We start from the raw sequence: 25,472 nt of genomic DNA, 5'->3' as shown, positions 1-25,472 counted from the left end.
CTGAAATAATTTTTTCCATTAAGATGTACTTTGTATTTGTGTTACGATAAAGCATATATTCCCTTGAATGTTTCCATTACTTTGAAAACAGGAAACATTTCTCAAATGAAACCAAGGCTTTTACTGGAGTGTTGTTGTTGTTTCGTATACCATAGGACATCTACAGGCTTTTCTATCTCTTGCATATTCAGCTGAGTGTAATATACTGAGCAGAGTCACCTGATTGCAGACATTGACTCTTGCTTGGACAGCTGTTTTACCTTCTGTGGGTTTTAGGAATTTGTCATCAACGTGATCCAAAAGAATATCAGTTCTGCAGGAACTGATAATATTGTAATAGAAATTCTTCTACAGAGTCTAGTTTTTCTTAGAAAATGATGCATATGCTATCATTTTAATGCGTATACAATTGATAGATACTCACTTGCAAGTAATCAGTTAGGCAGGAAGGTACCTTTTCTTTGTTATCTCATATACAAATATAATAATCTATACTTTTCTATAGCTCAGATTTGTGAGCAGAATTTTTAACTCTAATTTAGCCTTTCAGGGGATATGAAAATGTAAGTAAAATAGAATGGTGAAAATACTGAAGTCTTTAATTCCTATCTAATAAGTGGACATATTTATTAAACTAACTATAAAGAAGAATTTACACTGATGCCTCTGGAAGGAACAAAGAGCAGTAAGAATGGAATGCTGGCTGAGAGGGCTTAAAATATTTAGCTTGGTTTACTGTTAGTTCACTGCTGATGTTAATTTGATGTTGCTCCAACCCATTTTGTTATGTTGAAATCCTGAGAGTGTGATATATCAATAGGTGACCCAAAGTGAGATTCTAAAAGGCAATAATCTCTTTTAAGTAGGAAAGGGCTCTGGAGGAGGGAAATTTGAGAGGAAATTGGAACCACTGTAGAAAAATAACTGTGAAGACTGTTGCAAGAAAATTGTAGATATTGTTCAGGCAAAGTGTAGATGTGGGAGCAGAGAAAGAAACTAACAGTGATAGAAGATTATCCTGGCTTACCTGAATTAATGATCAAGTATGTGAATACAGGAAAACAAAAATAGACAGGTTTAAGGGACAAGACTCATATCATAATTGTTATTGTCTGTCTATGACTCATATCATTAGTGACTGCTTTTTTCTTAGGGGCCTATGCATTCAGAACTCTTTGTCAGTTAAGTGATAGTAAATATAAGGATGGAATAAGAAATAATCATAAGCTAAGTTCAGCAATAAGGGTAGAAGCCAAATTGGCTCATTAGAAATCATTCAAACTGAGTTTTCCAAAGCATTCATTTATTAAACATATTGAAATCCTTTGAAAAAGAGTGGAAGAACCATAGAACCAGTTTGTTTCTTTCAGACAATATATACTATAATTTTATCCCAGTAGGTACACAAGTCAGTCATGTTTTCAACATATGAAATACTTCCAATCTGACATCTGTTATTGACATCTGAGTAATGTTCAACTTAGGCCAGCTTCACTAAATTTCATATTTGAGAAAAGGACCAAGTTTTAATTTGCTGATAGTTTGCCTTAAAAATGCCTCATATTGATATGTTTAACATAGGACATGCATCATTTAGCTTCACAACTTTCTTATTTTCTTTCACCATCTCTGTTCCTTATCTTGCTTAGCCAGCCATTTTTCATTCCTAAAACATAGCCTTAAAATAATCTGTGTATTGTAACCCCTTTAAGAAGGACTAGCCTTTAAAGACCAGCCTAAACAAGCTGTAAAAATAACTTAATATTATTTATTAAAACAATGTATTATGTCCACTGTACTTGATACAGTGTTAGGTGTTTCAGGTGTGAATCAAAGATGTACAAAGCACAGTTCCTGCTCAGAAGGAACTTAATTCTGCTAAGAGAGAAAAACAGGTAGAAAAAAAGCTGAATCCTATGAAGTAATGAAGTAAAATAGTTCAAATATATAACGCAGTTTTAAAGACATCAGGGAAAACTTGGTAAGTGACTTAGCTTTGAAGTGGTTCTTGAAGAAAGGCCATTGTGAAAATGATAAATTTTCAAACCTCTTCTTTAGCCGATTTGCCACGATTTAGAAAATGTAAGGGGATACTATAACTAGGCCACATGATCATTATAAGAAAAGACATGAACTTAAAAAAATGCAGAGAGTACAAGGAATTCAAAGTTTGCTAATGAGTAGAAGTAGAACTAATGTTAGACATATTTCTTGCGTTTCTTGAGTACCTACTCGATACCAAACATTATCTACCATGAAAAAGACATGTTCCCTCTTTTCAAGACGTTTAAAAACTAGTCGGGAATACAGATACCACTAAAGCAGAATTCTGTGGACTTGGGGTGGTGTGGTGGCATGGTAAAAGGGCATTCAACGTACACCTAAGGGAGAAGGGCCTCTGGAGGAAGTGACATCTAAGCTAGTGGCTACAGGACAAGTGACAGGAAAGAGATACGGGGAGAGTGTTCTAGATAAATGGACCAGCACGTGCAGGTACCATGCTGGAGGCAAGAGAGAGCAAGGCATGTTTTAGGAAACTGTGTGTAGTTCTGTATTCTTTGCTTGAGTGATATTAACTAAATAGTTATATGTTACATAAATTGAAGGAAGACGGGATGGAAGAAGGAAAAACCAGTTAGGAGATTATTTTAGGGGGGGCCTGGGAAAAGTTTTGCCTTATTTTGATTTCTGTCAATTCACCTGCATCATCCCATTTTATAAGAACCCGATTTAGTATGTGAGTGTTACAAATGGAGGCACAGGAATGTCTACCCGAGTTCCAGCATTAAACTACTTGAACACTATTCATACATATGATAAGTGGGTGGTGGCTCCTAGGGCATAATTCTTTCACTGTAGCTGCTTTAGCACCTCGAACACGAATGCCGTGCCTGCCTTTCATCATAAGGAGTAATAAATCAGTGAAGAGGTAAACAAGTAGATAAATGTGTGAACTTAAGATTTAATAAGAAGAGAATGTCTGTGCATCTAGAAGCTTCTTGTATGAGTAGCAAGGCTGAAGAAAAAGTGAAAGATGAGTTTTAAGCTTGAGTTTAGGGAACTGGAGTGATGATGATACAAAAAGAGAAAGGAGGAGGAGAGGATTGAAATGATAATGGGAGTGCAGCAGCAAAGAGCTCCGTATTGGGCAGACTTGGAGCTATCAGGAAGATGTCATTTGAACGTATCTATCCAGTGTGGAAATGCAGGTCAGAAGCAAGAAGTCAGGGCTGGAGATAATATTTGTTGTATTTTAAGAGAAATAATTCAGTCTTTGATATATTCAATGCTTATATTTAGCACTATTATAGCTCTCTCCATTCACACAAGGTCTCACTACCCCAGCACACACTTTAGGGTTTCCAGCATCGACTTAAGTCTGTTGTCAGCCCCTTACCTTCCCACCTCTGGACTTCACCTGCGGGTGGACCTTTGAGAGGCAGCGATGTTAGAGAAGTACATTGGAAAGAGTGATGAAGTCAGGCATGGTGTCTGGAGACACACTGTCCAAGGCCAAATTTTGGCCCTGTCTCTTACTAGCTGTATGACCTTGGGAACGTAACTTCGTCTTTCTCTGCCTTCCTGTCTTCTTCCAAATGGCAATTCTAAAAGTACCTAATTTCATAGTGTTGTAAGGAATATGTGAAGCAAAGCATGGTGATTACTTAAAACAATGCTGGCCTATACAGTTGGTCCTCTAACAACACTGGTTTGAATTGCGCATGTCCACTGCTAGGCAAATTTTCTTAAATAAATACAGTGGGCCCTCATATTGGAGGGTTTCTGCATCCTTAACCAAATGCAGATTGAAAATACAGCATTCACAGCATGTGAAATCAGATTTTCATACATGCAGGTTCTGCAGGGCCGACTGCAAGACTGGAATGTGCATAGACGCAGGTGGTCTTGGAACCAGTCCCCCAGGGATAATGAATGATAAATATAATAAGAACAATGTAACTGTCAGCTGTTAATGTTACTGCTATTTTTTCAGCTGCTCAGTTTTATCACATGTAAAATGGAGATGGTAAAAGCGCAGTCCTCATAGAGTGTGAAAATCACATAAAAGAATCCCTATAAAGCTCTTTGATCAGGACATGGTAAAGGCTCCATGGGTGTAAGCAATTATTCATCCAGCTCCTACTGGCATAGCAACAGGTAGAAGCCTTGCCAGATTCTCCTGTGTCTTGCATTATAGTGTCTGAAGGCCAAACTGATACTGGGTGCCTAAAAGAGAGTTTATTTAATATGTGACACATAAGTTCCCAGGTGTATGACAGACATTTTCTAATAAGTTGCAATTTTTCTTGGAAAATTTTCTGACAGCTTTATCTTCTGTTAAAACACACGCACACACACACATATACAAACACACACACACACGCACGCGCGAGGTTATTTTACTGTAAGATAAATGGAAAGGATAAAAACAAAATTCCAGACCTATCGGAAAAGCAGGATTATTATTTTGTTCTCTGAGTTTTGTGTCAGCAGCCTTTACTTACTGATTTATATAATTTTTGGTTTAAAAAGATTGTTTGATATTAAGGGTTAGAGTTTAAGTCACTTCAATTTCCAAATCATATGCTTAAAAAATTTAACAGCTGTCATTTTTAAAAGGCTTACTTCATTTTACCTATAGTGCTGTTCAGTCTGGAGGGAACACTTAACTGTAGTCACAAATCACTTGCAATATACTCATGGTAAGATTTTTTGAGTTAAATTTGTTTGTAAGCCTGGGGAGTCTAAATTTTGTAGATAATATTCTTTCTCCCTTTATTTAATGATTTTTACCCCTTTTCCCCTCTACTCCTAGACATGAATTTCACACATTACAAATAAGAGCACCCAAATCCCTTTTTATTTGATTAGTTCAGCAAATTGTCGCCTACGGGTATGGACTGAGGACGTGATTGGGCTCTGCAGTGATGAGCTTGTTTTGCACTTTTACACAGAAAATCTTTATATACAAAAGGCACAGATAGTTTACACTCAGCATGAACAATTACAGCCTGTTGTGGGAGTGCCTTTTCCTGATGTGCCATTGGCTTACTCCCATGAATTAAGAGGCACATGTGCTCCAAAGTGCATTAACCTTTATGGATATTTCTTCAGTTTTCATGTTCCACTGATTTATGGTCTTAAATATGCCTGTTGCTGCTGTTTCTGAATGAGTCCCTTGTAAATCATTTCTAAATGATCTTTTTCAACTTAGATAATACAAGTAAGTTGAATATATCTCAAATCAATTTCTTTGAGGCTTCTTTCCTTCTTTGCCCAAGTCATTTTCCAGTTTGCTGTGTGTCTTAAGTGTCATATCTGAGAGCAGTTGAGTGAGTAAGAAGTGTGTCTTAAAGGAGCCCTGTTTGCTGGGGGTGCCTTCTTTCTGCAGACCGAGTTGTTCTCAGACTTTGGCATGGCCTCCCTTGGGTTTGATTACCAAGGCCCATTTATCATCTGAGTATAGTTAACTGGTCACAATTCTTTGTACAAGGATGGGCCCATGTCTGGGGGTAGATTTTATTATGAGTTGTAGGTTGATTTTATTTTTTTTTTTTTACATATAAATCTAGCATGGTAGGGATTTTGCATATACTGTGTTCTCATAAAAGTCCATGATTTCCCTTAGAGTGGTGTGCAGAAAATGTCGTCAGAATGCCCAACTCCGTTATTAGTGCTGTTTGCCATCTTTGTACATGGGCCCATATCTCTCCTGAAAAGTTCTGCATTTGACAGTCAATGTTTCATTTTCATTTTGGGTCCAAAGATGATTTCAGTTTGCCAGATTTAGGGGGAAATGTGCATTTTATTTTCTCTTTGTAACTCATGTATCATTCATGCTACAGACTTGTTATTACTGTTGTTTGCATTCTTTATATCCAACCAAAACTCAAAATCAAAGGTACAAAATTCTCTTGCATAACGGTGGCTTTTGTAGCACACGTAATTCATTCATGACTGTGTCACAAACAGTATGTTACTATTTATTGCTAATTAAAATTTTATTGTATGCATTTATACACAATCTGTGTCATATAACAATATTAAATGTACCTTTATTAAATGTGACAGTACAGGATTGGCACAATGAGGATGGTACTGTGTGGACTTCTTTCTGAACATGCAAAGCTTCTGCAGACCTGTAAATGTCATACAACTTTTCACATAGATATCTTGGACTAAAATGCAGATAAGAGAATTCAGATTTTTTTTTTTTTAGTCTTTAAAATTATTAACAGAAGTGATTCACAGCTTCTCAGTGGAGGTAAGGATGGTGCATCTCTGCAGAGTCAAGACTAGATTAGAAAGCATGTAAGAGGAAATGATATGTTGAGAGATGCGGCAGAATGCAGAAGTCATAAAGGATAATTATCACATACTTCTACTGGCTGTTTGTCATACATGGAATCAGCAGCAGAATTCCCAGGCCTTCTAGGTATCCATATTAATGTGTACGTTATTCATCCGAAACTACCAAATTATATGTGGTAATATACAGCAAAGTCAGGAAATAGCAAAGTGAAAAGTTTACATTGCATGATACAGATTATACATATATAAATGTATACATTTAAAAAATAATTAGCAATAAACAGTGAAAAAGTAATTCACATGCATGAATTACGTGTGCTCTAAAACTAGAATCCTGAATTTGAATGTTCTGAAATTTGTACCTTTGATTTTGTATTTTGGTTTTATGAAAATGATGTGCTCTCATGATTAGATTCAGGTTATGCATTTTTCAGCAAGAATAACAGAGAACGATACTGTTTTTCTTTATATCAGGAGGCACATGATATCCATTTTGTCCCATTATTAGTGATGTTGGCCATCAAATTTTAAAAGCTTTTTAGGGTATGAATGGAAGGAATACTTATTTAACAAGCAATTATTTTTATTCAAATAAACAAAATATCACTGCTTTCATTCCAGCTTCTACAATACGATACAGGCCCTCTCTGTTCAAGGATATGTCCCGCCAGTAGCAGCCACAATTCTTGGCTGCAATGAAATGGAAGAAGTGGAGCTGTACAGTGAAGCAGAATTTGTGATAAGACTGGGCTAAATGAGGGATGCTTGAGTGAAATTTTAATTAGCTTATAATTTCCCTGGATAACAATCAAATCAAGATTAAAAATTTGAAAATATTGGGTGAAATGTTGGTAGTGTGTGCTCATGCGTGCATTCCAAAAGACATATAGCTTGCTGCAAGAAGGTAAATTCAACAGCACAGGTATTGCATGTGTACATACTTTTAGAGGGCTCTTAGTTGAGAATCTGAAAACAAAAGCTTCAATTAAATATTTACAAATATTAGAATTTAGGAAATAAGATCCACACTTTAAACATTCTAAAGCCATGAGAATCAGCTGCATACTCTCATTTGTTTCTTGGTTTCTCCTACTTTAAAACCTTAGGCTTATGAGGCTAATCCAAATAAAGATCTTCAAATCCTGTGATGAGATACTCTCCGTACAGCATTATGTATACCCTTTTCTTTGACTCTCATAGTCTCTTTCTCCATATACACAGATGTCCCTCTACTTTGTGTTTGCCTGCTTATCATTTACAGGGACAGGAATTTCCTGATGTAAAAGCACTTCACACAAATTGACAGGGTTCCATCTGTGTTCTAACTTAACTTTGAAGTGAAGTATTTTATTTTCTAATGGGATTCTTTTCACTGTTAAAAATTCAATGTTTTCATACTTCCATAGAGCTAATGAGGAACATCGTTGGGAAAATTGGACTTTTTGATTATTCTCTTCTATACCCTTGACTCTCCCTCTGTCTCCCATTCAACAGATCATTTTTAAACACTTACTAGGTGAAAGGGCCCATGCAGCACACTGAGGCAAATTGGGGAAAATAAAATATAGACTCACCAAAAATGTTGAGGAGCTACTTACAGTATTTTAATTCGTGGAAATAATTGAACAGAAGCAAAATGAAGATGTTCCCTAGTAGATGTTTGGTTAATAACACTGAGTTCATTAGCTTGATACAGTGAGTCTGTAATACTCTGTGAAAGAGCAGAATGCAAAGTAGTGTGAACAGCCATATTTCACAAAATATAAAATAGTGTGGNACAATGAGATCTCCTGGAGTCCAGTCTAGCTTCTGTTCCCACTTGCCTTCATTCCAGAATGCCTCACGAAAGGGTTTCTGTTTCCAAGTTTTCTCATAAGAATGAGAAAATCCTCTGTCAATAAGAATTACTGGTTTCTAATGGTGGAGAATTACTCTACCATTGGAATGGTGGAGATGCTGGATGATTTTTTTTAAAAATTATTGAAAACTATAGTCCAAATTCTCAGGAGAAGGGCATTGCATGTCAGATAGATCGTGTCCTAGTTTCAGGAACTATGGGTTATGGTCAAAGGATCTGTCAATTATTTTATTTAATATTTTATTCAATAAACATTTCCTGCAAGTCTGTGTGCCAGCCATAGAGTAGTACTACTAGACATGAAGGATTCAGCAGTTAGCAGTTTATACTTTGCCTCTGGCCTCATGGGGTTTTTTGTTCATTACTGCATCCATTTATTAGTGAAATATTCCAAGTATTAACCTAATGGTCTGAATTGCTGGCTAGGGATGATTAGATGGGAAAATAAGGGAGCAAAGTAAAAAAAAAAAAAAAATCACAAAATATGTCACATTTTCCTCTAATCTCCAACCTCATGAGAGCTTATGTAAGATGGTAATTCTAAAAACCACAGCGGCACCATTTACTAAGCAGTTACTGTGTGCCAGTCTCGGTTTTGAGTGCTTAATTTTTATTTCCTCATTTAACCATCAAAACAATCCTGTGGGGTAGGTAGTGGAAGACACATGTAAAGCTAAGAGAGGCTAAGTAACCTGCTCGAGACTGTGCATTCCAGGTCTAAACTCTGGAAGCCCTACTGTAAGCGTTCCGCTCTTGACCACTCTCCTTCTCTAAGTCACTCCCCTCTGCGGAGTGACAATTAGTGAGGTTCACCGCCTGGATGGCCAGGAAGGTTCATTTGCTGTGTCCTTCCTGCTTGTGAAAGGTAGGTTGCCCATTTAATATAACTACTTTTCATTTTTATTTTTAATTGAAAAATAGAAACAATATGCATTTATGATATACATGTTTTGAAATATATATACATTGTGGAATGGCTACCTTGAGCTATGTAATATGTATTACTGCACATACTTATTCTTGTAGTGAGAACACGTAAACTCTGCTCTCTTGGTGATTTCTAGTATCTACACATTGTTTCTAACTATAGTTACCGTGTTGTACATTAGATCTCTTGATCTCTTGAATTTACTCTGCCTGTAAATTTTGAATCCTTTGATCAACATCTACTCCCCTCCCCCATCCCTTGGCCACTGTTCTACCCATTTTTCACTAAGATAAAGAAGGGACAACATGAAAAAATGCTCATCATCACTGGTCATTAGAGAAATGCAAATCAAAACCACATTGAGATACCATCTCTTGCCAGTTATAATGGCGATCATTAAAAAATCTGGAGACAACAGATGCTGGAGAGGATGTGGAGAAAAAGGAACACCTTTACACTGTTGGTGGGAGCGTATATTAGTTCAGCCATTGTGAAAGACAGTGTGGCAATTCCTCAAGGATCTAGAAATAGAAATTCCATTTGAAACCAGCAATCTCATTACTGGCTATATACCCAAAGGATTATAAATCGTTCTATTATAAAGGCACATGCACACGGATGTTCATTGCAGCGCTGTTTACAATAGCAAAGACCTGGAACCAAGCCAATCGCCCATCAATGACAGACTGGACAGGGAAAATGTGGCACATATACATCATGGAATACTATGCAGCCATAAAAAACGACGAGTTCCTGTCCTTTGTAGAGACATGAATGAATCTAGAAACCATCATTCTCAGCAAACTGACACAAGAACTGAAAACCAAACACCACATGATTTCACTCATAGGTGGGTGGTGAACAATGAGAACACTTGGGCACAGGGAAGGGAACAGCACTCACAGGGCTAGGTGGTGGGGGTGGAGGGGAGTGGAGCAGAGGGAGAGGGGGGTGGGAGTGGAGAGGATGGGGAGGGATAACACCGGGAAAAATGCCAGATGTAGGCGACAGGGTGGTGTGGGCATGGAGACAGCAAACCACCAAGGCACGTATGCACCTATGCAACAGTCCAGCATACAATTAAAAAAAAAAAAAAAAAAAGGAAGAGATTGGTGAAGCAGCGTTAATTTTTCTCTTTCATTCTCACCCACATGTTTTGTGCTTCTGCACAGTGAGGTCCCTTGCAGCTCTGAAAGCAGATTTGGAAACATGTTGAATGAGTCCCCTCCAGTTAGGGCTGACAGCATCAACCTGGATGTGTCATGTGAGATGGATGTGTATGCTCTAGGGAATAAACAATTTGAATTTGAAAGAAATCACTCAGCCAGGAGCAATGGGGGCCCCTCTGTCGGTGCTGCTCAGTGCAGTTCGTATTTCAGGAACACCAATGGCAAATAGGGGACTAGGAGAAAAGAAAATGAGGCTAATTTAGAGTCTTCTGCCCATCTGCATAGGAGCAGATTGGCTGGTAAAAATTTTGTTCTAATAAATGTTAAATATTTTGAAAATGTTGGAAATACACTCAGAAAACTCTTTCCCAAAGTCACTTTGAAGAAAATAGAGATTCTGATAATTAATTCTCATAATATTAAAAAATGATAAAGAGTTTTCATGTATTTACTGATTAGCAAATTAATAACAGCCGTTTTCTTTTGAGAGCCAACCAGGTAGGCTAGGATGCACCTGGGCGGAGGAGGGTTAGATGAGATCAGAAGGGGTCAGCGTAGCAGGATGTGGTATTTGGAGATCTTCAAATTGTGGCCATGCTTAACCATCTACTTTTATTTCTCCATTTTTCCTGCCGCCTTCCGCTCACCCTCTCTTTAAAGATCCATTATATCTAGTTTTTGGTCATATTTTATTTTCCTTTCACACTGATAAAATCAGTTAAGAAGCCTCAATGCTTTCTTGTGCCTTCTCAATTTCATCTCTCCCGAATTTCTTTGAAGGAAAACTACTTTTCTCAATTATGATAATCCTATATATATACCATCTTCATCCCCCCCACCACAGGCACACACACCCCAGGGGTTAATAAGGCATTTAACTGGTAATACGTAAGATTAACTGCAGTACATTGATTTAGTAAATAAGGGAAACTCTTTATTAGGTTAAACAGCTAAACTTAAGGAACTGTTTATACACCACACTTTAAATGTGTCTACTTAGACAGCAATTTATGAAATACTGTCTTTGATATGTATAGGCATTTTTTAAATTTTCTAATTTGTTTGAGTAGTGAATACATTAACAGTTTTTAACAATCAAATGATTATTAAAAGTTATAATTCAAAAGACTCTTTTCCACTTCTCTCCCGTACCTGACCCCCACCCCTGCCTCCTATGGGTAGTTACTAGTTTTTTTTGTGAGACTTCCCAGGGTGTCTTTATCTAAAATAAACAAACGAGGATATATCATTTTTATAGAGAGGTTAGTGTTGTAAATACTACTAACTAGATTGAGCTGAGCTTGCTTTTTTTCCATGTGACAATATATCCTGGATATCCTTGCATGTTAGTACATGAAAAGTTTCCACATTTGAAGGCAGTGGGAGCTGTACAGTATTCCAATATGTAAATATACCACAGGTTATTTAATTATTCCCTAATGGACGAACTTTCAGGTTGTTCCCAGTCTTTTACCTAAAAGCAATTCTGTAATGATCTATATACCCTGTATATAGATTATCACATCCATTTTTAGATACAGCTCTCAGAAGAATGTCCCAGAAGTAAGATTTCTGGGCCATAAAGAAGTGCATCTGGAGTTTTGAATAATAGTGCCAACTTGCCTTCCATAAGCGTTCTACCATTTTTCACTCGTATCAGTAATACATGAGAATGCCTCTTTTTTCACACGGCAACAGAGTGTTTTCAGACTTTTGGAACTTGGCCAGTTGCGTTAGTATAAAAATTGGTATCTCAGTATAGTTAACTTTGCATTTTTCTTATTATGAATACTTTTTTCTAATGTTTAACGGTCATTGTATTTCTTAGACTATAAACAGTCTTTTCATGTGTTTTGATCTTTTTTATTTTTTATCAAGTTGAGTTTTTTTTTCTTCTTGAGTTCTGGCCATCATCTGTGATATGAATTGCAACTATATCTTCCCAGTTGGTTTTTCATTTTATATTTTCATTTATTTTTCTTCTCCCCTTTTTTGAGAAGAAATTGAAGTACAATACAGCTCTTGCTTTCTATAGCATTGGAGAACTGTAAAAATGACCATGCAAGCTGAAACCACGCAAAGCAATCTTAATAAATAAGGATAGTCGCGATTGTTTCATGACTTTAAAATTTTCTGTCAAAACATTAAAAAACTTTGAGAGGCCAAAGCGGGCGGATCATGAGGCCGGTAGTTCGAGACCAGCCTGGCCAACGTGGTGAAAAGCCATCTCTACTAAAAGTACAAAATTAGCCAGTGTAGTGGTGCGCAATTGTAATCTCAGCTACTAAGGAGGCTGAGGCAGGAGAATCGCTTGAACCCAGGAGGTGGAGGTTGCAGTGAGCCAAGATTGTACCAGGTCTCACTGTGTTCCATCCTGGGTGACAGTGAGACTCTGTGTCAAAAAATTAAAAACTCTCTTCCTGTCATTTATAAATATATGCAGAAATGAAAAATGAGAAAACTGATATGTATTCAGTATACTGTAACATTAGAAAGAAACATTGAGAATTAAAGTGTTTTATTTTTTGGTAAAATCTTACCAAGAGTAGTTTAGCAGTGCTTGCCATGCCCTTGTATGCTTTACAATAAACAGCAAGCATCCTTTCTGGGCCTCAGCGAACTGCCATACTCCTAAATTTGCATAGCTGCCAGCATTTTATCTTTTTTTTTTTTCAATGTTGTGAAATATCTCCAGGAGTTTTTTAAATGTGAAATGTGTTGCCAACACCACTTCCTCCGTCATCTCATCCCTCTTCACCCTCTTCATCCCTTTAGTCACAAGCACCTTCCTCGTCTGTGCTGGCCTGTAGTCTGGCTATGCCACTCCAATGGCAGCACTGTCAACACTCCCATGGCCAGCTATTTCTCCTGTAACTCCGTTTACATTCCATTCACATTTTACTTCCAGTGTTAACACTTCGCGGTACTTTTATCTTTGTTGGCCAGTCCCCGCTTTCAATTATCCATTGTTATAAAATGTCACAGGGGTTTATCAGTGAAAGACAGGGAGGCACCCCAGCTGCATGCTTTGCTGCCTGTGTATGAACTGAATAACAAATGCACGGTGACCAGTTGCCAGTAGACTTTGGAAGAAGTGATGTGACTGGTCACTAATCATGATGAACACACATTAGTTATATATAGGGATTTCAGAGAAGCTAGCAACAAAGTTTATACTTTATTTAGTTACTTAAATTTAATGTACTGTGGTGACTATACTGTGGTATTGAGGTATTTAAATTATGTAATTGATGGGCTGATGTTATTTAACTAAAAAACAGTAGTCACTTCAATTTGTTCATATTAAACCATGCAAAGCAGGGGCTGCTGTGTAGAAAATTAAAAAGAATAATGTAACAAACATCTGTAGACTCATCTCTGAAACTTAACAATCATTAGCCTTCTGTTATGTATTCCTTAAGTGTTTTTATTAAAGGAAATAGATGACTACAAGTAAGCTTGAAGTTCTCCTTTGTCCTCCAACTCCCATCCCCTTCCCTTTCTTAACCTCTGAACTCACATATCATCATGAATTTTAGAGCATCCTTCATTCTCTCTCTTACTTTTTGACATTTATACCTATATGTGTAAAGCAGCAGCCCCCCAACCTTTTTGGCACAAGGGCCAGCTTCATGGAAGACAGTGTTTCCATGGACAGGGGTTGGGGGAGAATGGTTTCGGGATGAAACTGTTCCACCACAGGTCAGACATTAGATTCTAATAAGGAGCATGCAACCTAGATCCTTCACACACGCAGCTCACATTAGGGCTCAAGCTTCTATGAGAATCTAATGTGATGGCTGATCTGACAGGAGGCGGAGCTCAGGTGGTCATGCTCACCCAGCCAGCAGCTCACCACCTGCTGTGCGGCCTGGTTCCCAACAGGCTGTAGACCCATACTGGTACATGGCCCCTCGGGGGGTGGGGTGGTGAAAGAGGGGACCCCTGATGTAAACATTTCAGTGGGAAATATGTAGTCTTGGGGGTGTGCTTTTTAATTTGCATGAAAACTTGTGGTTTTTGTTATTCACATTTTCCCATTGTTTCTTATAGTCTTACCTCCTTGAATTAAAAATACTTTTTGTCTTCTCCTTCCCCGCCATTTTTAGAAGTCATATTTTCTATTTCATCTTATTTCTATTCAATTAATGGAGTAATTTATATTTCTAAAAGATTAAAAATTATATATAGACGGGTATTATTGATGACCTACCCTCTTCACAGAAATAGCCAACACCTAGATATACTCACATCATCATGTCATATTTATGTAACATTTTCCTGATAAATGTAATAACCGTCTTACTGTTTATCTTCCAGATTTATTCAGGAGATTGAGCATGCCCTGGGTCTTGGCCCAGCCAAACAGTGTCCTCTTCGAGAGTTTCTCACCGTGTACATCAAAAACATCTTTCTCAATCAAGTCTTGGCTGAGATCAACAAGGAGATTGAAGGAGTCACTAAAACATCTGACCCTTTGAAGATTCTGGCTAATGCAGATACCATGAAGGTGCTGGGTGTGCAGCGTCCTCTCCTACAGGTAATAATACACTTTGAGCTTATTATTTTTATCAGCAATTTTTAATGACTTGGCAAGAGTCATAAATTAAAAAAGAAGAATTGCCATCTGTTTCCATATACATCAGGGACAAAACAAGGGAAAATAAATTAAATAGGCACTAGGGAAATTTAGGTTTAATGTAGTTGGATAATGGAAGTTCCTTAAGATCTTTAAGGAAAGAAAACAGTTAGCTTTGGCTATGCGAGATGGTGAATCTCATAAACATGCAGGCAATTCCTCTTTACTATGCCTGAAATTTGTCCTTGAAAGGAACTATTTTTCCATTAGTGAATGCATCCCGGAGTATGGAAGATTAACAGGAAGGAAGTTATGATGCCTAACCTCAATTACCAGCAGGAAACTCTCTGTACCTTTTAAGGGCAGACTTACCTTTCAATGACTTGGCTACCTTACAAAGAATTTGAACCAGTAAACTGGCCTTTAAAAGTCAAATCACTGAATTCACATGATGATCTTGTTAATATTGAAAATTTTACTTTGTATTTAAAAAAAAAGGTATCTTAGCATCAGAAAAAATATTCTGTCAGTAGATATTTTTGATTAATAGGCTTGAGGTATATATTTTCTATACATTTTAGCGAATGACTTGGAGGTAAATATAAAACTAAAAGAAAATTAGTATGAGTTTAAATTATAGGTATACATTAACTATTATTACATTGGAATTGAATCCTTATCATGTTTCTTCATTTAAGAGGGTAGACACAGTCGCACACTTTTACGGAAATTGTACAATATGAGACTGTTCAAAGTGTGGAAGGCTTGAGCTTTTCAAAGAGAAGTGGCATAAATGAAAGGGAGTTATACTTGCTCCAGTTGTCTGACCTTACCTGCCTTGACATATGTCTCCCCTTATTTTTCTGTGTACATTAGAATTAACAAAAGTGCTGGACCTTTCTTAGGGAAGCATCCTAGTTATGAGCATTCTTTTTTATGAGCAAGCTTTTTTATGATATTGAGAAAATAGAATAGGAAGGTGTTCGTTTGGATGGTCTAGGTCTCTGTTAGCCATGCAACTGGTGAAGGATCTGTACTGAGTATGGGGTGCAGTGAAGTGGGAATGCTAAAGGCACATGCTCGATCCTCCTGCTGGATTGCTTTTCCACCAGCTCTTTGCGTGGCTGGGGTCTTCTCCTCTCTGGGTGTCACTTCAAATGTCACCTCCACTGGAAGGCTTTTCCTGACTGTCCTACCTAAGTAGGTCTCCTTTCCTGGTTATCCTGCTTCTCTCATTCTCCCTCACACCACCCCCATCTATTATCAATACTGAGGCCAAACGCTATGGACTGTGTCATGGAGGACCCCTTGCCGGGTGACTTCTGATCAGGTTCTGCAAATAGGCAGCATGAGTAGAAGACTGGAAAGGAGGAGAAAGAGGGTGGGTGATTTCTTCTCCTTTTCTTCTTCACTTCTCCCTCCATAACCGGAGTTCCTGCTAGGTGACACATCTTCCATAGCTCCAGCTCTCACTAGACTTTGGCAATACCATTTCTTCTCCTTGCCTCTTGATTTCATCTCTCTGCTGTTACAAGTCTCTGGGTGCCTCAGTATTCCTTGTTGCTTCTTTCAACCCTGCCCATACCTCTGTAAGTTATTTCTTCATTCATATGTCTTTATTTGAATTATCTGGATAGAATACTTTTTTTTTGTCAAGATCCTAGATAGATCTCCCCAGTTAATCAGTATTTTAACATTTTGTTTTTTTCCTCCTAACACTTATTACAACTCTAATTATTAATTAATTTCACTGACTTGTGTATTTTCTGTCTTTTCCCACTAGAAGGTAAGTTCCAAACACATATTGTAGTGCCAGGCAACAGGAAGGTGCTCAATGAATAACTTATTAAATGAATGCATGATAGATGGATGGATGGATGGATGGATGGATGGAAGGATGGATACAGTGAATAAGTTTTGAGAGTCATAAATACCTGCAGAGTCAGAATGGGGAGATGAGAAGTAGTAACAAAAATATGTTTACTTTTATGTGTTGTCTGACCATATCATTACCCTCATTTCCATCAGAAAACCTTTTAATATTTATTTCTCTGAAATGTCACATGATATGTCATACAGAGCAACTTGAACATGCTTAGAGTACTGAATTTAAAAGGAAAAAGAAAACACAACAGTACACTACAGAATGAATCTGTGAACTAATAATGCTGGCTTGTTAAATGTGATAATTTGCAGCTTCAGTAGCAAAGATACATTAAAACTCTTAACTTGTTTACTATAATCTGGGCCATGTCAAGGCCATATGCTACCAGCTAAATGATGTATCTGGGCAGTCTGCATGAGCCTGTCAGATCACTCCCAACCTCAACCCCAGCCATTTTGTACATGTTACTATGCCCCTTGTCCTTTATGTCATTGTGAGGCTAGATAAGAACTCCAACTTTACCTCTTTTCTCTTTGACCTCGTCAAGATATATACAAGTGAATACATCTTGAGACTAAGACCTTTCAAGCTATTAACCTGCAAATTTTTTTCCCAGAGCTAACACACCTGCTTCATTTTTTTGGTGATTATGTTGCTCTATTTTTTTAATAAAAATTTTGTGAAAATGCAAATTATTTAAACTATATTAATAAGTTTGTTTAATATTCTCAGAGAGAGTTATTTATGCCGTTTAAAAAGCAAACAAGGAAATGGTTATTTTCCTTTCCTATCTTGGATATCCTCCTGCCTTATAGTGATTGTAAATTGTTTTCTAATCATTTCCCAAACTCAGGCTTCATTTCTTTTTTTGTCTTCCTCTACATGCACAAGGTGAATTTTATTCTTGAATGTGTTTCTGTGTTTCCTTAATATTTTATTCCCAGCTAATTGTAGGTGGCTAATCCAAAGAAAGAGTAAGAAATCATTTTCAAAAATTTTAGCTGAGAATCCAAAACCAATGTTAAGAAGGAGCTTGAGAAATATGTGTATGTGTGAAAGATACATGTGGGTTGAGTATTCAATTACAGGAAGCATAAATATGTCCTTTAAAGTTCTTCCCTTTGCTAAACTTTTGTTAGGTCACAGAGTAGAAGGGAGGACGTGCCTTTCCCTGAGGCAGCACCCAGTGTCACACAGCATCAGCCCAGCCAGATTCTCCAGGATGGTGGAAGGACAGCTGTCTCAGTGATGCTTCCCTTTGTTTGATGACGGACAGACACAGTGCCTGGGAGCTCTGTGAAGAGAACCCCAGGACATTTTGTCCTCATCTCTCTGAAATGGCATCTGGGCAGTACAGACACTTGGGTTGTTAGAGGCATTTCCATGGGTGCTAACATGTGTTCTCAGTGACTTCACTTTCTAGTCACAGATTCCATAGGAGGGAAGGAAGGAAGTCTGTAGTAAGGAAGAGTTGACAAGCAGCATTTTATACATAAAACAACTGTGCCAGTGTTGACCCAAGCTGATACAGCAGAGTAACACTAGTAGTAATAATAGAAGAAGTAAAAACAGTAAGATAGCAGTTATAATAGTAGATAGTAGTCATGATAGCAGCTAACACTTTAGTAGCATTTACTATGAGTCAGACACTATTCTGAGCGCTTTGTCTGTATTGACTTGTAAGTGTTTAAAATGTATGGCAGCAACTCTGAGTGGTATTCTTTTTATGGTGAGGAAACTGAGAAACAATGAAATTAAATAACTTGCCCACAGTCACATAGCTGCCAAGTAGTAGACTGTAATTCAAACCCAGGCACTGTAACCCTGGAGTCTGTGCTCCCACCCAGTTCTACTCGAAGTGGATTCTGAGGATTATGCTTGTCTGCAAGCTGTTTGTCACCAGTCCGCTGTGAGACATAGAGAATTTAGGAGTGAGCATTTAGACACTTAATTTTTTTTTGCATTTTGACATTGTTGAATCCCGTAATAAAAAATTGGGCCTTGTGTTTTGTATATCTTTGTGGGTTTTAAAATTTCTTTTTTCTAGCAATTCATTTTTATATTTCATCAATGTGCAACAGGTTGGGGATAAAAACTGGGCTCTTCAGTTAGAGAAGCACTCTCTAAATCCCTTACTCTTCTATACTGACTAAAGCACAGAACCATCTCATTTGCCTCAGTGCCTAAAGCATTTTATAATAGATAGATAGAAAAGCATGGATATGTGTTGTAGTTGGGTCTCTCCTAAATCCCCAGCTCCTAGAATAGTGTCTGCCATAGAGGAAACACTCAATATTTAATAAATAGATGAATGAATGAGTGAATGAAATGAATTAATGATGACTTCCTTAGTACAAGGACATGCTTGTATTTTCTGCTCACGGTATAAAACTCATGATCTTGGGTTTAAGGTTGTTAATGGTGCTTAAATTAAAATATCACAGTGCTTACGACTCTGATGCCCCCAGGATGAGGGCAGGCTTGGATACATCTCATGGTCTTACCATTGAGATCCCTCTGTTGCCATCGTTTTTTCTGCAAAATGGCTTCCACCTGTTGCAAGACAAAGCATGTTGATTCAAACTAAGGAAATCTCTTAAGAAAAAGTACTCATTTCTCCTGAGTCAGATTCTGAACATGGAGTTCTGTAAACAGTCCACTGAAGTGGATACCATCTCATGCTGTATATGTCTCCCAGAGTACAAATTATTCGTTCCTCAGACATGGGGAGACAGATTGGGCTGATTCACTTCAGTTCCCTAGTTTATCATTGATTTGGAGACCCATTTAATTTATGGCTTCTTTGGTATCTCCATCTGAAAAAAGAATGAGGGGACTAATGCTTAAGGTTTTTCACCCCCTACCTATCAAAATGCTGAATGGGCAACTATCTATGTGAACGAATGTTGCAAGCAAACTTTCTTCCTCTATCCCCAATGGAATATTCCATACCCTTGCTACTTAGAGTGGTCTGTGGCCAAGAGCATCAACCTCTGAATCAGTCTGCATTTGTACACAATTGCCAAGTGATTTGTATATACATTAGAGTTTGAGAAACATCACGTTACACCAGTGCAAAACCAAGTGTGGCCCATGGACTAGGAGCATCAGCGTCACCTGGGATCTTATGAGAAATGCAGATTCCTGAACCTTACTCCACTCTGGAAATCTCTGTTCAAACCAGCCCTCCAGGTGATTTTGATACTCGCTAAAGTTCAAGAAGCATTCTCATAAGACAACGCCATCATGCCCAGCTTGAGGTTAGGAAATGGAATCTAATGTTGCAGGCTCTTAGCTTTGTGGTGAACAACAGTAGTCATTTTTTTAAAAGGATTCAGCTTTGTTTCATGCAGGCCCAGGAATTGTAAAAACAATATTTGCAGCAGCAGCAGAAGCTGCTTCCTAGTCTAGCACATTGATTTTGCAAAGTTGTTTCCAAGTGCAGGATGAGCCTACATTTTCTGGCTCGTGTAGGGCAATGTGAGACAGAGGCAGCTTTTCTAATGCTCAGGCTTAAACTCCCACATCATTGGAGGAACAAACATAAGCTGTGCAAGTGCAAATTCTGGGCAATCTTGAAATGTTTAAAGCATATTTTCATTTTCCTCTCTGCCCCAGTATTTGTCAGAGTAACTTTTGAGAAGTGAAATGGCTAGAATCCGCCTGCAAACACCACACTGTCATCTCTTCCTCTGCCAGCTGCACTTTCCACTTATATCTGCAGGCTTAGAGCAGTGATTCTCTCCATCACTACCCATTAGAATCACCCACAAACTTCCTAAGAATACCACTTTCCAGATCCCACTGGTTGGTCAGGGGTAGGACCTGCATGGGCATCAGTGTTCAGTATGATGCCCGGATGATCCCAACATGCAACCAGAATTTATACCACTGGCCCTGATCTTTCTACTCCATAGTATCAGTTATTGTTGGGAGAGAGTACATCAAAAATTATTGTTGAAGGCCAGGTATGGTGGCTCACACCCATAATCCCAGCACTTTGGGAGGCTGAGGCAGGTGGATCACTTGAGGTCAGCAGTTCGAGACCAGCCTTACCAACATGGCAAAACCTCCATCTCTACTAAAAATACAAAAATAAGCCAGGTGTGGTGACGCACCTGTAGTCTCAGCTACTTGGGAGACTGAGGCAGGAGAAGCACTTGAACCCAGGAGGTGGAAGTTGTAGTGAGCCAAGATCATGCCACTGCACTCCAGCCTGGGAGGTAAAGCAAGACTCTGTCTCAAAAAAAGAAGAAAAAAATTATTGTTGAAGCTTTCTTTAATGCAGTCACATTTATAAAAGACTGCTCTATTGGATACTTTGAACCGAGCCTTGTACATAAGCCTTGGAATCACACAAATGGATTTAAGTCCCAGCCATTTCATTTGATAGCTTTGTGGCTGTCAGCAAACTGCTTAACTTCTCTGTACTTATTTCTTCCCCTATAAATTGGGAATCGTAAAATCTGTGTCATAGAAACACTCTAGTGGTTCAATGGAATAAAGGTATAAAACGTGCCCTCTCCTTCGTACCCCAGGTCACCTGTGGTGACTGCTCCATGTTGACCGCTGTGATGTGTTATCTGTCTGCTCCTTAACGCCCACCTTCCTTCCTGAACCTACTGACTTCTCCTCCGCCCCTGCCGTCTCTCCCAAATTTTCAACCTGCATCTTCTCATCACCAGCTTGCTGTTTACCCACCTTCTGTTCTTTCTACTCTAGCACCCACCTAATAACTTCTCTTTCCGGCCTTTTACTACCCTGGTGTGACAGCAAGAGATTATATTGTTTCACCTCCTTTCTTCTTTTCCTGGAGTTGTCAGCTGGTCATTTATTAGCAGCACAAGCAGCATGCAATGTTTTTGACCATTAAAGCTAGGGGATTTGTTTCCTAAGGCTGTCATGACAAATTACCAAAAACTTAGTGTGTTAAGACAACACAAATGTATTCTCGCACAGTTCTGGAGGCCAGGAGCCACATTCCCTCCAAAGCTCTGGAGGGGGATCCTTCCTTGCCTCTTCCAGCTCCTGGTGGCTCCTGTTCATTTTTGGCTCTGGCAGCATAACTGCCAATTTCCATCTCTGTCATAACTTGGCCTTCTCCCCTATATCTCTGTGTGTTCTTTTCTCGCTCTTGTAAGGATACTTTTGTTGGATTTAGGGTTTGTCTTACTCCAGGATGATCTCATCTCAATCCTTACCTTAATTACATCTAAAAAGATTTCCAGTTAACTCACATTCTGAAGTTCCCTGTAGAACTTTGGAGGGAGACACTGTTCAGTCCACTACAGCTAGTAACTAGAATGCAGTCGATTCAATTTGCTGTTTTCCTTGAAGACTCTCAGGCAGGAAGCAGCGTAGAAGCGTTGCTCTTGGCCAGTCTGGGTGGCACACATCTGTAATCTCAATACTTTGGGAGGCCAAGGTGGGGGTATTGCTTGAGGCCAGGAGTTAGAGATCAGCCTGGGCAACATAGCAAGCCACTGTCTTTAAAAAAAAAAGAAGAAGAAGAAAAGAAAAAAATATAGTCAAGTGTCATGGTATATGCCTGTAGTCCCAGCTACTGGGGAGGCTGAGGCAGGAGGGTTGGATCACTTAAGCTCAGGAGTTTGAGGTTGCCCTCCAGCCGAAATGACAGAGTAAGACTCTGTCTCTAAAAAATAAATAAATAAATAAATAAATAATTGTGTTAAGGCAATAGGCCCAGGATGGTCTAAATTATGTCAGCAAGGTTCAAAGTGAAAGTTTTTGGTAGGCTGAGTGATTGCTGAAGCGCTTACTGAACCTTTGTGGACACAGCTGCTTACAGTATAATAATTTGCTAGAGATAATTATACTGCTGCTCAAATCTATTATCTCCTGAGCCAAGCCAAGGCACTGCCAGTAACTTCTCCTGGTTTCCCAAGGAAGTGTGGCCAGCAGCAGTAGCATATTGTTTTCATCATATCACATTATGTTCATATGAAGAACGTTGCGTTTGAGCAGCATTTGCCTCACAGCCAGTTGTTGCTGTGCCACTCTCTGGTACAGAATAGATTCAGCTTTCATTAGCGTAAATAGATTAGTCCCATTTAAGGTCTGCTGTAAGTCATTATGAAAATCATTAGGTTGAAAAGAGAACTGATCAATTGATTTTTTTTTTTCCCCTCTAAGCTCTGAGAGATGGTGCTGATGGTCTCCCTGTACTAGAATAAGACTTAGAACCATGATGCCTTGGGGTCTAATCTGATTGTTCAGTGTTTATCAATAATCTGAAGAAACACTAAGTTACCACTGGTAATTTTTTTCTTTGCATTTTACTCTTATTATTTTATTTATTCACTAACAGTATTATTTTGCCTCTTCATGTCAAGAAATAACCAACCACTTGTGGCTACGTAAGACTTTATCCAGGAAGATGGAGTGGAAGATGCCTTTGTTCTTGTTTTTGTTTAGATTGCCCAACACTCACCTGTTCACTTCCAAGACACCAGAGCAAATTAAATCTCTTATTACTAATAGAGACTTTTGGGATTTTATAACATTCATCCATGTTTTCAGATCATTTTTATCAAGTTGTGATATTTATGGTATTGTTAATTCTATTGCTGATTTAGTACATTTTAATTTCGTAGTTTTGTTGTAATTCTTCATAGCCGTCTTTGACAGTGCTTACTGCTAAGTTTCATCATAGTGAAGTGGGAAAAGCATATAAAATATAGATTTGGTCTCCATCATTTATCAGCTCAATGACCTTAGACAAGTCCAGCCACTTGCCTTCTCTGAGCTTCCCTTCTCTCATGTATAAAATGAGAATGATACTTGCCCAGACTACCTCCAAAGAGTAAGATGAGAAGTACAATGGGATCATGGATTCAGCAGGGCTTTATGAAGTCTTCTACATATTCATCTGTTGCATAATTATTATTAGTGGTCCACATGCCAACGTGATTGCTCCACTCGGAAAAAAAATCCACTAGTGTTAAAGGGAGTGGTGCTAAGAAAACATCTACATCAATAAAAATATTTTCTACTAAATGGAAAGCTTCGCTAATATTTACTGGTTAGTTTCATACATGATTAGACAACCAGCATAAGAACATGGCAGTATTTTTTCCAACAGTGTATCATGAAGATGTTTTAAACATACAAAAAAGCTAGAAAAACAAATGTCTAGTGAACATGCACATACTCATCACTCGGATTCTACCATTAACATTTTTCTATATTTGTTTTATAGCATAACCAAACCTGGTCATTTTAATTCCTCTTAAGCCTTCACAGAAATGAATTCCCAGTCATTCCGAGTACCTTACCATGATACTATTCACAGGATTTTAATCTTAGATAATCTGAACATACAGAGAGATATATTAAGAAAGTAGTTGCTTCAAAAGTGTATTTATTTTCCAAAAGTACTCATTCAAATATTTCCTTCAAATAGTGTCATGGAATAGGAAATTGACCACCTCATTCTTACGATTAATCTATAGGTAGTCCCTTTATTGATATAATACCACAAAGGAACTTGTCCTCATAACTGTTGATGAAGAAGGCTATGAGTTGAGCCACTGAGAGATGATTTTTTAATATACAGGCAGAACAGCCCATTACATGATCAAATTTAATTTTCATAAATATTGTTAAGTTATTGTCTTATATTTGAATGAAAAAGAAATAGGATCTCATCTGATGGGCTGGTTTTCTCAAAAGAAGTTTCTGGCTAACTAGACTTCTGTAAGTAACTTTCTGCAAAGCAATGAAAGAAAAAAAAAATATTTAACTATATTTAAACTAGCTTCTATATAGTATAGCCAGCTAGGCTTTTGAAATAATACCAGAGGGACTAGAGACAAACATTCTTTTCTTTTGTCTTCAGAAAATCCTCTGCAACCAACTGTACACATTTTATAAGGATCCTTAATGATCTCAGCGTTTTTTATTTTTGAGGTCAACCATTATTCTGAATGTTTTCTTCAACAATCCATCTCTCATAAGGTATTTGGAATAGATTTTAGTTTAGATGCAACTTTTAAAGAATTTACTACATCTGCGTTATGAGGTCAGCTTAAAAAGAACAAACTGGAAGCCTTTATCTCCTTGGGTAGAGGAGTCATGAGGGACTACTGAATACGAAAATAATTATAGTCAGTGACACTTGTTTACCAGATTTGCTTGGTGCTAAGAAACTTGTCTGAGCACGATGCTGTTTCAGAATGACATCAATGTAGGGATAACCCCTGGTTTTTAAAGTAGGACTCTGAGTTTATTTTCCATCATGAGTAAAGGAAGCCCACTGATGGTCGCCTTAGTTGTCACCTGGACTGTTCTCTGAAACAGGGCTTATTTGGTGTAAGCATTTTGAAGTGTTGATTGGCTGCTGTCCATTTTGATCTTGCTTCAGCCCACTACTGGGTGGATAAGCAGGAGAGAAGGTAATGACTTACGACAGATCTGCTGACAGGGACTGAAATACATTAACACTCTTCACTCAGATCTTTAGAGGACTGCCTTTGCCTCAAATATATTTGACTTTACTTGCTAATAAAGGCATCTTCAGATTTATTTCTTTTCCTTAAGTGTTAGAGAAGAGGAAGAGCATCCCACTGAAAGATACTAGGAAGAGAAAAGGCTGGCTCGACAGCCCAAGCAAATGATAGTTATTATTCTTGGGAGCAGAATTGCTGATCGCACAAGATTACTCTTAGGAGCCAGATGAGTATAAACAGAGAACTGCTGTACTTAGGAAATGTCTGCGGTTC

General features: G+C 38.1%; 1 protein-coding gene across 1 annotated transcript in view; it reads left to right on the top strand.

The window, feature by feature from the left end:
* EXOC4 (exocyst complex component 4) overlaps positions 1-25,472 on the top strand; it is an 808,787-nt gene that overhangs the window by 559,283 nt on the left and 224,032 nt on the right. The window contains exon 11 of the mRNA XM_017532629.2: positions 14,588-14,807. Coding sequence (XP_017388118.1) covers positions 14,588-14,807 — 220 coding nt within the window. The remainder of the gene's footprint in view (positions 1-14,587; positions 14,808-25,472) is intronic.

The sequence above is a fragment of the Cebus imitator genome, unplaced genomic scaffold, assembly GCF_001604975.1.
Source record: "Cebus imitator isolate Cc_AM_T3 unplaced genomic scaffold, Cebus_imitator-1.0 Scaffold77, whole genome shotgun sequence".
Taxonomy (NCBI): Eukaryota; Metazoa; Chordata; class Mammalia; order Primates; family Cebidae; genus Cebus; species Cebus imitator.
Note: the sequence above shows the minus strand (reverse complement) of the source record. Positions and strands in the feature narration are given on the sequence as shown.